This window comes from Halichoeres trimaculatus, unplaced genomic scaffold, assembly GCF_033239565.1.
Source record: "Halichoeres trimaculatus isolate MK-OKI-2021-1 unplaced genomic scaffold, fHalTri1.1 fHalTri1_scaffold_2, whole genome shotgun sequence".
NCBI lineage: Eukaryota > Metazoa > Chordata > Actinopteri > Labriformes > Labridae > Halichoeres > Halichoeres trimaculatus.
In genome coordinates, this window is record NW_027437180.1 from 23,103,754 (window position 1) to 23,118,824 (window position 15,071).

The 15,071-nt window shown below is 42.4% G+C and overlaps 1 protein-coding gene across 2 annotated transcripts in view; it reads left to right on the top strand.

The window, feature by feature from the left end:
- LOC141808565 (voltage-dependent T-type calcium channel subunit alpha-1H-like) overlaps positions 1 to 15,071 on the top strand; it is a 54,820-nt gene that overhangs the window by 4,135 nt on the left and 35,614 nt on the right. For both annotated transcript variants that reach the window (XM_074695237.1, XM_074695229.1), the window contains exons 4-8: positions 971 to 1,130; positions 5,146 to 5,458; positions 5,558 to 5,650; positions 5,751 to 6,333; positions 11,063 to 11,439. In XM_074695237.1, coding sequence (XP_074551338.1) covers positions 971 to 1,130; positions 5,146 to 5,458; positions 5,558 to 5,650; positions 5,751 to 6,333; positions 11,063 to 11,439 — 1,526 coding nt within the window. The remainder of the gene's footprint in view (positions 1 to 970; positions 1,131 to 5,145; positions 5,459 to 5,557; positions 5,651 to 5,750; positions 6,334 to 11,062; positions 11,440 to 15,071) is intronic.

The following is a 15,071-nucleotide window of genomic DNA, read 5'->3' on the forward strand; positions in this document are numbered from 1 at the left end:
AACTGATCGTTCAGATATGTCACTTAATGCACTTCTTAATCAGTGTCTTCTGCATCTGTTTCTGACTCACTGACAAACATATACAGCTGGACTCAGCCATGTTTAACAAGTTTCTATGGTAATACAATGCTCTAGTCATGTTGGGGCAGGGGTGATAGGAGCTCATTTAGATTTAAATGTCCTCCTTAAGGACGTTAAGAGACAAACTCTGAAACCGATCATAATCAGAAAGGCTATTTAGAGCTTGTCCAAGGTCTCCTCTGGTGCTGGATTCATATAATATTTAGAATCAAACATAGTAAGTATGTTTCATCTAGGCAACAGGGGACTGCGTTAAATGATTGAAAAGTAGCATATGTCATCTACGGGCCTGTTTGTGGCAGTGGAAGCTACATTTCGCTTCATTTATCCTGAGATGTTAGCAAGCTTTACACTTTGAATTTAAACTGTTACCAGCATCAAACTGTCTGGTTGCTGCGTGGTTGGTTGTCAGACTCTGTATCCCAGCCATGGGATCAAGCTTTTCAGGACTCAGGCAGGATCATTTCAGAGCAGCCAGAGTTTTTTGGGGGGGGTTAGATGAGAGTCTAAGTGGTAACCTTACGCTGTGTTTTTCTGTGGTTCTTGTGATTGCATCATCTGTAGGAACAAAGGAAAGAGTCCTCAAGAATGCATTGATATTTATCTTTTTATTATTATATCAACACATACTCACTCAACATGTCTTAAGAGAAAAACTACTCTGCTGTACTTCCATCGCCAAAATTGTGCACACACTTGTCATCATTGTTTACAGCTTGTAAACAGGTCTATACTCTCAGAGTTGTGACTGTCTTTTGTCTTCACTAGTTTTTTGCAAGCTGCAGTACCTGGTAACTAATTATTATTTTGCTCTCTGCTCTCTTTTTATGTGTGTGTGTGTGTGTGTGTGTGTGTGTGTGTGTGTGTGTGTGTGTGTGTGTGTTGGTAGGTATGCGCATCCTGGTGACCCTTCTCCTGGACACACTTCCAATGCTGGGCAACGTGCTGGCACTGTGCTTCTTTGTCTTCTTCATCTTTGGCATCGTTGGGGTGCAGCTGTGGGCAGGGCTTCTCAGAAACCGCTGTTTCATGGGAGAGGATGTCAAGATGTGAGTTACCATAGCAACCGACAGATGTGACATCACGGGATGCCCTGGCCTCATTACTCCAAACCTGTTGTTAGAAGTTTGCTCACAAGTGATTAGCCTCTTTCACCCAGCTGTTATTTGTAAAAGGGAGATCAATATCACAGATAGTCTGATCCTGTTTGTTCTCTAATCAGTGCCGTCTGGGAGGAAGCAAATGTGCAAATGTGTTCCCTGCTGGAACCTCAAGCATTAGAGATCACAAATCAGGGATTAAGGAGGCTAAGTGAATTCAGTGTGTTGTTATTCAGACACTCGGGGGCTGTTTCAGCACCCACCTACAGAGCTATTCTGTCACTTCAGTTCTCTTCATGATCCCTGGTGCCATGTCGAATCTGTGCGGGACACGGCACTCCCACCTCACATGGTCTCACAACACGGTCGTATAGTATCACTTAACATCAGCTAACATCATACTCACCTCATGGCCTCACATCTGGTCAACCATCCTGCTGAGATAATTATCTCTGACATTAGTGTGGTGGTTTACGTCCACTTCAGGGTGCATTTTAGGACAGGCTTACATTTCAGTACTGTGTGGATTAGTGAGATAAGCTTACTAGTATTTACTATAGACTATTAATTGTTACATAACACAGATGCAAATTAATATTCTGTGTCTACTGATTAAATGTGTAGGTAATATTCAGCTCTTTAGCCGCTCAGTAGATAACGTTTTTTGGGTGGCAGGTGAAGCAATAATATCCGACAGTTCCTTAACACTAAAAAAAGAAACTGTTAACAAAAGCTGTCCAAAAGTTTTATCCATCATGATAGTTCTTCCCACTGAGCATCTAATCTGTCTGTCAAGACACGAGCAGCAGATTGAGTTAGTTAAGGGACACAGAGTTAAATGTGTCTATTACCTGCAGTAAATCTGGTGCAGGTAGAAATCCTCACTGCCTCCTTGCATTGCCAATGATTATTTTTTCCTGATAAATATCAGGGACCATGACGCCACCATCTAACAGAGACGACATCAGTTTAATGCTTGCATTTAATCTTTTTTTGCTGTTGTGAAAGAGGGGTGTTAGGCTTATTTCTCTTGGTTTATATTGCTCCTCTGATTGTTTTGAGGTGCCTTTGTATGACAAACAGCTCAAAAACCTTTTTACTTATCTCAGATTTGTGTATTTGAAAACCCTCATTTCAGCCTCTGTCTGACATACCTGAATTCACCTACTGTCCTTTTGGGAACCCAATATTCTGTAAGCCTTCTCCACTGTTGCCATTCAACAAATAACTTTTTTCAAAAGACACCTTTTCTATTTTGAGGTCATTTATATTTACAAATCTCAGGTTGTTTTTGCTAAATACTCATGTGAATTTTTTAATAAGCTGTTCAGAGATTATGTTTCATCTGATATTCCAAAACATTTACCTCACAGTCTTTAACTTTATTAATAGCTTGTGCAGAAATCTATATTTACTATTTACTAAGCATAAAACCACCTCTTTACCTTAAGCTCTGTGTCTGTGTAAGCTGTGAGTCGTCACAGTTTGATGAGACATCCGTAAAGCATAGTTAGTGAGACGGTTCGTGGTTCCAATTGACTCAAAACATTATAATATTATAATATTATATATTATGATAATATATTTATTCGGGGTGCACTGATCACAATTTTCTAGCGGATCACCAGTCACCGACCTTTAAAAAGTCTGACCTGCCAATACCGATTTGGGCTGATACCTATTTTTATTCTTTATTTTTTATAACTGACAGCATATACTTTCAATGTTCCAATCTTATTTTATTGAAAATCATTGAACAATACCTGTGAAAAAATGAAATCTTTATGTTCTAACTTAACCAATAAAGTGTCCTGAGTTTTAGGTCTCAAAGCAAAAAGCAACAATGGCTGGCTGTCAGACATTCCTGGAGGTATATATGATCAGATTCATATGTAAGGATGGGCCGATCACCCAAAATTAAGGAAACCGGCATGTCTAACATTTATTATTATAATATGGATAAAATGTCAATTTTAATACAGGTATAGTTATTAACCATCATAAAATAAATAAATAAAATGAAAAAAGACATGAAACTGTGCGTTTTTGTCCGTAGGCCAAGACTAAGACTAACTCTTTAGCTGTCCAAAGTAACACTGGGCAATGGTACTTTCGAAACATTGAGCTCAGTGCAACTTTAGGTACCATAAGTAAAAAAAAAAAAAATTCTAACGCTGAAAGCCATAAATACAAAACATGAGCATAAAAAACCTAAAATAAATAAGACCATTTAAATGCATGGGCCTTATGCAGTATATTCTCAGCTGGGCATACAGCACTGCTGATCCTGTGCTTCAGATGTCTGTCTGTTCAGCAGTGAGACTGAGGTTGGAGGAAAGACAACTGGAACAAGTCACTGCTTTACCTTAGGTAGACTTTGTAACGTCTACCTGCAGATAGCAGTTCAGGCTGAAGTATGCGTGAGCAGGTCCTTGTGATCTTATGTGCCCCTCTGACAGCAGTCACTTGACAAATGACCTGAAATGAACTGGCACTACGGTCAACAATTTGATTAAGATTAGCAAACTCAATAAAACACTTCAAACTGGCTTTGTTAGGTAAGTGTTTGGACCTGACTCTGCAGCCGTCCTTGTCACAGTTTAGTGGTCCAGGTTATGATGGCTGCAGCACAGCAGTGCGACTGATGTCCTGTTTTTATATGTTATTGTTTAAGGTGTCTTTCTAGCATTTTTCACACTTTTCATGATTTTCTGATGATTTATAAGTGAAATAGCAAACAATAGCACTCACACCAAGAACAATCCCCCCACAGAGACGATCAAGTTTACTCTCTCAGACAACAACAGAAGCACCAACACTGGACTAAAGTGAGGAAGCTGAGAAAATGTGATTACATTTCAAGAACACTACAGCTGTATAAGGAAATGCAATATCACGGTGCTGCTCGCTCGTGCCTTGTCCACATCTGGCCACATCTACCTGCTATTTATGAGCCTTTGGATTTTCAAATGAAACTTCTCCTTCTATAGATTTTGTTTTCAGCCAGTAATTTGGATTTCTTTCTGCTCCATAAACAACAAAATGACCTTTTCTAATCAGAAGTGAGGGAGTAGCGCTCCTCTGTGACCCTACTCCACAACACACATGATTGATTGTTTATCTCTCCACTGCACCCGCCCTCTCTCTTTCCTTCTCTTCTCTTCCCTTCATCTGTGATTCTCTCTGTTCCCTCATTTCCTCCTTCAACACCCTTGTGAATTTCTTACTTTCTGTTTTCTTTAATGAAAGAAAAATAAAGAAAAAAAGACAGAAGACACTGTTTCTCCCCATAGCCTCAACACAATCCAACTTTGACTTAAAATATGAATTACAGACCTTATTTTGTTGTGTTTTCATAACTCAAACAATATTGTCTATATTTTTCTTAAGTTCAACAAATGCCTTTTTAGAAATGAAACCAACTATTTATTGATTTGTCTAACTGGTGTTATTTTTTATAGCCACAGCCTGAAATTCCCATGTGCCACTGAGCTCCAGTGTTGTCCAAACCACGGAGTGGCTTACATGATAATTATTTCACAAAGAGCTGCTTTTGGTTATTTTGAGTCTCATCCCCTGCTGTTCTACTGGCACATCAAATGTTGCTGCCAAGAATAGTCAAAAGGCACTACAATATTTGCGCTGGTCTGTGAATCTAGATATTTCTGTTTGTGATAATATGCATTAAAACTCCCATGCAGCAGTTATTCTGCAGTGGTTTGTTCTAATTTGAGGGCCTATAAAAAAATGTAGAGCCAGATTGTGTTTGCTCTGCTTGGTGAGGTTTTTGTTGGTAGATGAGCACTGACAGGACATAATGAAAATTTTGCCATTGTTACAAGTTACGGTCACGTCTCAGAGCACTGGGCTTTGAGTTACACTACACAGCTGTAAATCAGATTAATACACGAATACCAAGTTGAAACGGTATCTGTTATTCACCTTTCTCCCTTCTACCTTCCAGGAGATACAACATTTCCTTCCTGAGTGGCTACTATCGGCCGGATGGCACTGATGACCACCCCTTCATCTGCTCGACAGAGAGAGAAAACGGGATGCTTCGGTGTTCTGACGTACCTCGTCGCCGTGTGGCTGGGAATTCCTGCTTCCTGAGTGCTGAGGAAGCTTTTCCAGAGATTGGCCGTACAGTGGATCCATCCGGGTCGTGTGTGAACTGGTACCAGTATTACAACGAATGTCGGGCTGGGGAAGTAAACCCACACAAGGGAGCTATAAACTTTGATAATATTGGATATGCATGGATCGCCATTTTTCAGGTAAACAGTTACATCATTGCGTGAATACACTTTTAGTACAAGTATAACAGAAATGCAGCACAACTCTTAATGCCGCGTTTCTCTTATGCTCTAAAACAGGTGATCACTCTGGAGGGCTGGGTCGACATCATGTACTATGTCATGGATGCACATTCTTTTTACAATTTCATTTACTTCATCTTCCTCATTATCGTAAGTATAAAATCCCCCCACACACACACACACACACTCACTCACTCAAACTTGTAGTGATGTCTTGCTCTGTGTGTAATATACGGCTTATCTTGACCAGGTGGGATCCTTCTTCATGATCAATCTGTGCCTGGTCGTCATTGCAACTCAGTTTTCTGAAACCAAGCAGAGAGAACACGCCTTAATGAAGTCGGAACAGCACGCCCGACAGCTCCACCAATCAGCTTCCACTCTGGCAAGCGACAGCCAGCCGGGGAGCTGCTACGAGGAGATCATCCGCTACCTGGCGCACTTAGGTCGCAAGGCATTGCGACGACTGTCACGGTTCTATGCTCAGAAACGCACACACTTCCACTGCGTGTGTGTATGCAAGAGAGACAGAGGGGTGGGATCTGCCAGAGGGAGCGGAGTTGGGGAGATGAATGGACTTGCCCACAGGCACTCGGGCCACGCCCCCAACGACCTCCCGCACCTTCATCAGCTATACCACCATCATCAACAGCATCATCAGCAGCAGCCTCAGCTGCCACAGTCTGAGCCTGCAGTCAGTAATGGAGGGAACGGATTTAATTACCCCTTTATAGCACCACTCTTCAGTCACCTGGATGCAAAGGACCTGGACCACAAGAGGCTGGTTTCCATGGAGAGTGTCAACAGACTGCCTCAGCTGGTGGCGGAGCATGGTGAGAAACTTGGAAATGTGTGTTTGTGTTTGTGTGTGTGAGTCTGTGTGTACTCTCAAGGGTGGATGCAGATGTAGAGGCACTCAGCAAAGACCAACATCAGGCCCCTGCTGTCAAGCATCTTTAGCACTTTTAACCTCTGATAAAAAAGAAGTTCTAGGCCTCTGTTTGCATTTGTGAGAGATTCAGGTTAACTTTTTTTTCTTTTCATCTCTCCTTTGAGAAATAATCTTTGAGGCTCGGTTCACCCAAGTTACAAAAGAACTTTTTTTCTCACTAACCCTCAGTCACATTTAAACATGCAGATCACAGACTTCTGCTGCTTCTGACACAGCAGAAGTGAATTTAATTTGGTTTTTCGTGCTGAAAGCATTACAATAAGAAGAAAGATCAGCTTTAGAAGGCTTAAGTCTGCACAATTTTCACATTACATTGACAAGCTTTAAGTTATGTGCCTTCATCAGGCCTATATGACAAACTGGAAGAAGAGTGCGGTTGTGTTTGATGTTGTCAAGTAATTAGCCTGGGGCCAACACATCTGTGTGTCTCTTACATAAGATTGCACCTGGGTATTGTAGTCCCATGGCCTTTGTGGAGTGTAAATATGGAGAATAAGGGATTTGATGTTTAAAAGACTGAAAAGGCACACGTAGTGACAGCAGTTGTATACTCATGCATAAACAAAAATATCTGACAGATGTTTTCATACCAAACAACTCAGTAACTTAAAAAACTCACATTCATGGAATTAGAGCATTACGTCCAAACTAATTCCCCAGACAAGTGATCTCACTTCATTTCTCTCTGACTTCACTAACTGTCCAAAGCTCCTCCCCTGTGTAAGATGCTCTGATTCCCTGGAGTCTGAGGGCAGGTAGATGGAAAGTAATTACTCATGAAAATGGCTTGCACATCTTTGACAAACTGTTCCTTTTGTCTTTGCTTCATGTGTGATAACAATCTTGATTGAAAACCTTCTACTTGTTTGCGATAGGTGCACAACTGCAACCTGGGGAGTTGCACTGGTTGAACAGTAGCATCTCTGTTCAGGGACAAAGTCAAGTAACTCTGGGTATACCACACATCCTTTTCATGACTAAAGAACATTGAGAAAGTCTAAAACTTTCACTTACAGTTGGTCCTCAAGGATTTGAAGGTGTTGATTTCCCAGATGTGAAGAGTTAAAAGGGTACTTGATAAAATTGCTCTTCCATCAATTTGGGGCACTTACCTCGGATAAACTGGAAATGGATTGCCAAACTAGAGCTACAGGCACTTAGATATCTCAACTTTTAAATCCTTTGGTCAAGCTTTGAAAACATACATTTCTTAAATTCTTTGCAGCCAGAATTTTACTACTATCAAAAAATTCTAACCCCTAAAAATCTGAACGATGGTGACAGGATTTTAGACTGACCCTGGACCAGATTTTGACAGAGAAAAGTAACCACTGATATGTGCTGGTCTTGCGTCTAATTGAGCTGGAATGACAAGAAGACCCTCTCTTTGTAGATTGTGCGCATATATTTAAACAGATAGCATGATCGATGAGTGTTAACCCTTATTATGTATCAGATTTCACTCAGCTGTGATGTTCTGCAGAAAATGCTTCAGTCTGGGGATATTCCCATTTAGCTGACTGAAGACTAAACATTGGTACCCTCTGTACTAGTCAGCAATTAAATAAGATTCACTTTAACCTATGACTGATATACTTATTATTGTTGGTCTGAAATACGAGTGATGCATTGTGTCTAATTTATGGTGACGCCACCTCAACTCGAGTGGGCCATGTGTAACCAGGACAGGTGTGTGGACATTAACCAGCACAGCTGAGGCTGCTCGCTCTGCTAACTTTGGGCATGCACAGCAAACCAGTATGCCATTGTTTCATCACAGATTCTGAGTTTTGCGGTGTTAAAGAGCTTAGACTCATGTGTTTTCTTATTTTTAAATTAGTCTGTTGGTTTCTATTTGAAATTTTGCTTAAGCAACAAGGAAATCAGTCACTTCAGAACAACAGACTGTTCTAAAGAAACTAAGAACTGAAGAGCTGAGCAAACTTTGCTGGAAAACTGTTTGATGTCACTGTTTTTAAAACAGGCGTAGCAAGCATTAGACTCCATTTACTCGCTGCTGGGAAATTCTTCCTAAAACTTGAACAGTTTTCAGTTTTCAAAAAGTTTCAGAGATTTAATTTTGTTCATAACTGAAAAGGGTTTTTTGGTGTAAGAAGAAAATTAGCAGAATCTTAAATTCATGTGTAGCCGCAAAATTCTCAGTATATACAGATGCGTCTTGATAAATTAGAATATTGCAGAAAAGTTGTTTCCTTTTTCGTAGTTTCAATCAAAAAAATGAAACCTATTATGTAGATTCAAACTTATTAAGAATGTTTTTTGCTTAAAATCATTAAAAACCCCAAATTTGGTGCTGCCCACAGCAATGATGACCCTGTCAGCTTCTTAATTGATAAAATCTTAAAGATTAAAGATAAAGTCTGTAAACATTCTCATTATATGGCAGTAAGACAGGCTGTGAAATCACAGAAACAGCTTTGAAACGAGAGTTATGTATGAAACCACGGTTTTATGAACCCTGGATGACTACCAGAGGCAGTTCTTCTAACCGATGTCTTCATCTCAGGCAAGCCCAGGTAGAGTATTGATCTCAACAAAGTCACACGTGACCTCAGATAACCCTTGACAGGTATATCTACCAGTGTTATCTGTGTGCTCAGAAGGGATAAAGGTACTGAAGGAAATCCAGAACTGCTGGGACCGAAAAGTATACCGGGTCAAGTTCCCAACCCAAACACCAGTTGGAGAAAGACTTCCAGCTATTGTCGTATTGTAGCTGTGTTGACAGTGGTCTGGCATGCAGAATTGTCATCTTGACTGTCTCTGCGCAACAACTGTGCATTGGTTCTGGCCCCTTAGTGACCACACCTACAGCTGAAGGCAGCTGGGGTTGGGATGCCAAATCTTTCCCTCCAGGTGGTATAGAAAATGCTTTCTGCTTAAGAGCCACGAGGGTGCCCCACAGCAGACTCTCTTCAGCAGTGGGAACCAAGTCCTGGCTGGCCAGCGGGGGGCCACAAGGAGGAGTTAGTGTCCCCAATGGAGCACCCTGAGTGATGTAGGCCATATCAGCGGAAACGGCAGAAAGGCACAGAGAAGTCCGCTTGGCCCCTCATGAGCCAGGGCATCCTAGCCCAGGCTGTTGAGAGTGTAGAGCGTTGAGAGCATAGAAATGATCCCTGCTCTTCTGGATAGACCACGCTGCTAGTTTGTCCACGGCTCGGTATGAAGATAATCTGTCGCAGCCTTAGGAGGGCGAGCGACGGTCACAGGGCTAACAGCGACAGTTAGTCTTCTTGTCAGATGCTTATTAGCTCTGTGCTATTAGCAGTGACCTGCGTAAGCGAGATGATCCAAGGGAATGACCACTCTGATGACACCAGTAGTTATACCTGTCAGGGGTCTTCGAAGTCACACGTGACTTTGTTGATATTAATACACGACCTGTGCTTGCGCGAGATGGAGACATCCAGTAAGAAAAACTGCCTCTATCAGTCAGGAAGGGTGAAACAAAAACAAATATATACTTTTGACTTTTTTAAGTTCCTTCTTCAGATCAAATTCAAGCCATATGTATGGACAGTTAATTCCTCCAGGCACTGCTTAAAAAATTGATTCCCAGTTAATATTTGTTTCACGTCATCCCCCACTTCTGTCCCATGATTCCTGTCTCTTTGTCTCAAGTAAAGATTAAATAATTTAACCAGGAATGCTGATGAAAGAGGGTCTCGATTTTCAGCATAAAACTCAGTTTTCATGTCAGCACATATTAAAAAGGCATAAATAACAATACTGCAATGTTTGTGATGTGGTGATTTGATGACATGATGACATGGTAACGGTTTACTGACCTGTCAGATAGAGCTTCTGTCTCCTCAGAAGACATGATGTAGTTTTCACATTCTGAGTTGTTCTCATGACGAGGGAAATAACCTTGATGTGTGAAATAAGTTGAATAGCTCAGTAAAGACATGCGCATTTATTACAGCTCAGTGATAAATTCTAATTGTAGCTGGGGCTCTTCCCATGGACAAAAAGTGCAGTAGAAATAATTCAGTATGCTGTTACATGCACTTGGGATCCTGGGCCCAGACTCTGAAAATCACAGTGTATTTAACGAATATATAATGCAGAACCATTCTCTTTTCTCAAGTCTGCCAGCTGAAAGTTTCCTTGCTACCCACATTATCTATAGACTCATACCACAGAACAGCTAGATTGGATTTACTGTATCAGTCTCGGGCGAAACAAGAGTTTGTTGTAATTGTGATGACAAGTACAGGCGAGATTAGTATTTGTTGTTATGTCATCGACAGTGTTCCTCCCGCGCTGCTTGCTAATGAATTCTGCTGAAATCTTACTCCTGCTTCACTCCACACTCCTTCCCCCCAACACACACTCTCACACACTCAGAGAACCACACATCCCTGTTCTAATAAAAGAACTCCCCCTCTGCTCAAAAGCATCCCAACTGCGCAGTTGCTTCCATGTTATTGAATTTCATCTCCCAGAAATGAAATGAAGGTGCCCTCCTCCACCCAGCATCCAATATATATTGTGTGACATAATGTCAACACACAGAATTAACTATCTGCAAACCTTGTGTGCATGTATGACCTTTCTGTAACATCTCCTGTCTGTCTGTTCAGGTGGGTGTTCTGGACATCCTGCATTAACATTGCCAGGTGAAGTCCCAGTGGAGTCCCCAGCATGCCCATACTGCATCTACTACAACCAACTTGGTGACACTGAAATTGTTAGTGAGCTGACTGAAGACCAGCAGTTTGGATACAGCAACACATGCCCTGGCAACAGCCCCTGTCACACCAACAGCCCCTGCGATTGTAGCAGCCCCTGTCGCCGTGATGCACAGGTGTCTGAGCCAAAGAAAAGGCTGCTGGAGCGTTGCTGGGCGGGACTCCGAACCAAACTCGATCTCATCGTTGGCAGCAGATACTTCAACAGAGGAATCATGATTGCCATCCTTATTAACACATTGTCGATGGGCATTGAGTACCACGAACAGGTATGTTTGTGTTGCTGTAAGAGACGGCATGTTTCTGTGTGTGCGTGCATTTCTGTGTGTTTTTATGTGACCACAGCTTGATTGAAAGTGGATGTGCTAATCACTGTGTGTGGCAGAGTCAATGAACTTACCCTCCAATCAACACTTACAGCAGCAGGCATATGGGATCACAACATGTGTGTGTCTGAGTGTGTATATGAGCACACACATTTACAAGGAGATGGAGGAACTCATAAGACCTGAAGTGTTAATTAAAGCCTGACCCTGGGACAGGAGGGAGAGTGAGCTGAGCGGAGATGGGGGAGAGTGAGAGAAGTGAGGAGGAGAGGATGGAGACGTGAGGAGGAGGAGGAGGGGAGCAGATCTGAATTTGTGATTGGCTGAAGGGCAAGAGTAGACTGTGGGAGATGAGAGAAGATTTCATTTGGCCCATTTCCTGAACAATATGACAGATACAGATGGCCTTAACTCTTTGAATGACTTAAGGATAAGGCCAACCCTATTCAATCTTTTTTCTATATTAATAAAATAAGATCTGAACAGGCGGAAACTAACTGTGAACGTATTAACACATATAGTAATATATGAATACATTACCAGGGCTTGATATCTTGTCTTCTTTGCCCTATGGTAATTTGTCTAAAACCTTTTCAGTGCAAACACACAGAGCCATGCAGCTTCAGTGGGCACCGTTCCCTCATTTCACTGAACATTGCTGCTGCAGCTTAGTCTGAAACACCTCAGGGACTTGTGTTTTCTGATCTCTGGAGAGAAACTCTGTGTCAAGCAGATGTCACTGAGCATGCTCAGACACACAGTTTCATGTTTACTCTACTTTGCTGGTCTGATGAGTTTGGGAGGAATAAGCCACAGTTTATGTGAACAGGGATGTGTCATCAAATGCCGTCATGAGACTCTTTTTATTATCAAAACTATGTTCAATAGTTTATACAACCAAACATAACTTTTGGACCTTGAAATAACAGACGGTTATTTTTCATTGTTTTATCACAGGAAGGCCTTGAATCAACCCTTCTTTAATTTACTGCCTCTGGCTCCTCCTAACTTGAGTCAGATCAATTAAATCCCTGTGAGGACTTTCTGAGTGATCTTGAAAAAGTCTCACTTCTGTTTATATGCTTGGTCATCATCCATGATTTAAACTGAGAATATCAGTGCCATGATAGGTTATTCCTAAATGCCATTTCTCAGATTCCCTTTTCGGGTAATCTATGACCAGATTGATTTATGGCGCGTAGAAGTCCCCATGACAACACTGGCTGGACAGCAAAGTTTAGCTGTGAGAAAACATATCTGTGTTTTTCTCCCCTGAAAACAATTTCCTAGATTTGCTTTGTAGCTATGGTGGACGCAGGAGCAGGAGCTGAATGGGAGAGTGATAGAGCATGGGCTAAAGAACAAGTTTAATCTGTTTGTGATAATGTTTATTTAAAGGTCCCATATTATGCTCCTTTTCTGCAGTTTAATTTGGATCATTGATGTCTTAATGAAATGGTAGTAACATGTTTTGGTCCAAAGAGCCAATAAATTAAGCACAGCAGCATAGTTCCCAAGCTCTCATAGCCCCTCTGTTCAGAACGGTCTGATTTAGTGGGCGTGGCCTTCATATGTAAATGAGCCACCGCTGATACCGCCCCGCTCTTCTGCATCACTGAGAGCGGCGCCACAAGCTCTGAGTGCACAAAGTTTAGAAACAGTGAAGCTCGTTAACTGTAACATTACAGGCTAAAACAACAGGCTGACCGCAGCTAAAGTTAGCATCCTGAAGCTATCACAGAGACAGGGGGGACACTGAGGAAAAGCTCTTACATCTGCTCCACAGCACACAGCATTTAAAATACTCACATTTCCAGGGTCCCAGGTTTGTTTGCCGATGGTTGGTAATGCACCTAGATTCAGGACCAGTCTATTCGCTAGCCCTCTGTTGTACTGTCCAAAGTGAGACAGTACATCCAACTTCTGAGATGGGAAGCTTGAGCATAATGGAACTGTGTGGCTGTTTACAGCCAAAAACAAAGCAGTGATGGCTCTTCAACTATGGCATTCTCCTCCCCGCTGCTGAAATCTCTCCAGCAGGGGTGGGGGGTTCGGGGGTATCTGCTCCGGTGAACCAATCAGGTCAAACTTGCTCCTGATTGGTCAAAAAAGGGAATCACTATCGTTGGCAAATCCCCAAATTCCAAACAGCTTGTTTTAGGTCAGGATTTTACTTTCACAAGCACCACCAAGTACAGGTTTTGTCACTAAATATCGCATTCTGTGGACTGGGAGGAAAGCCAAAGACCCACAAATTTCACTAAAAGACTTAGTGATTTTTGCATAATATGGGACCTTAAAACCCACATGCAGCTGTTATACTACAGTAGTTTGTTCAAATTTGACTGTCCGTCAGTAAAATGATGAGTGAGGTTAAGTTAGCTATGGTCTACGATCTGAAACCCAGTTTGGCTGATGAGACACATTTGAAAAACGCAGCCTCACTCACCCCTCCCCTCTGTGTTCCAAGATCCCGCCCCCCAGCTCATATCGCCCTTCTTTGCCTCCTAACAACACGCCCCCTCCGAAAGAGCAAGAAGCCGGCCGGCGAAAATGTAACGAACAAGACAGTTATCCTCCTTGTAATACACAGTGGTAGCTTTTTCAATTGGCCCGCCATGATCAAAACCATGAATTAGCCGGCAAAGCAGGTCTGGCGTTGCCACTGTTGTGCCAAGGTAGCTACCCCCGCCAGGATTTCTACCCCTGCGCTGGGTGACGACTGTGGCGGATACGACAACAAATTGGAACCCGTCTACGCTCACAAACCACGGCGACAGACGCATATGGAATCATAACATTATATGTGGAGTATCTGAGGAATAAAATACTTGGGTGTAGGACACAGACTGGACTTTATATGAGAGGAGTAGAAATCCTGGCAGGCTGAGCCTGCTAGCAGGAACTCCCCCCCCCCGTAACTCTTGACAGAAAAGAGGAAACTTTTCAGTCTCCTCCAGTGTTATTTGGCATGATGTGGAGTATCTGAGGAATAAAACACTTGGGTGTAGGACACAGACCATGCTCAATGGGGGGGGTGAAATTCCTTAGAATTGTTTCAATTTGTTGTATCGGCCGTAGTCGTCACCCAGTGCAGGCACTCTCGTGGCCCGGTCCCTGCCGCGTAAGGGGTAAGAATACTGGCGGGGGTAGCTACCTTGGCACGACACCACTGCCAGCTGATCAGAGCAGAGCCGCCTGTGGGCGAGGCTTCACCAGCTCAGTTTACTATGCTAAAGATGTGTGGCTAACTTGTGCTAAAATCTATTGACAGTTCCGACCAGCAGTGTTCAGTCATTAGCCAGTATAGGCACAGACTAACCAGACTTATTCAGCTGACATCTCCCACTGTGGTAAACAAAGTATTTACCTGTTCAACAGAAACTCAGCTGTCTCGGCGTCAGTCTTCAGTCCCAAATCCTTCTGCAGCTTTTTCCACGGGTCGTACATTTCTCCAATATTCAGTCTCTGTTGGCACCTGTATCGCTCATAATTCTTCCTTGCTTCAGCCTTTTCCTTGAAACTTTTCCGTTTTCTTCCCTTCCCTTTGGAGGTTAACAGTAACAGCTTCCTGG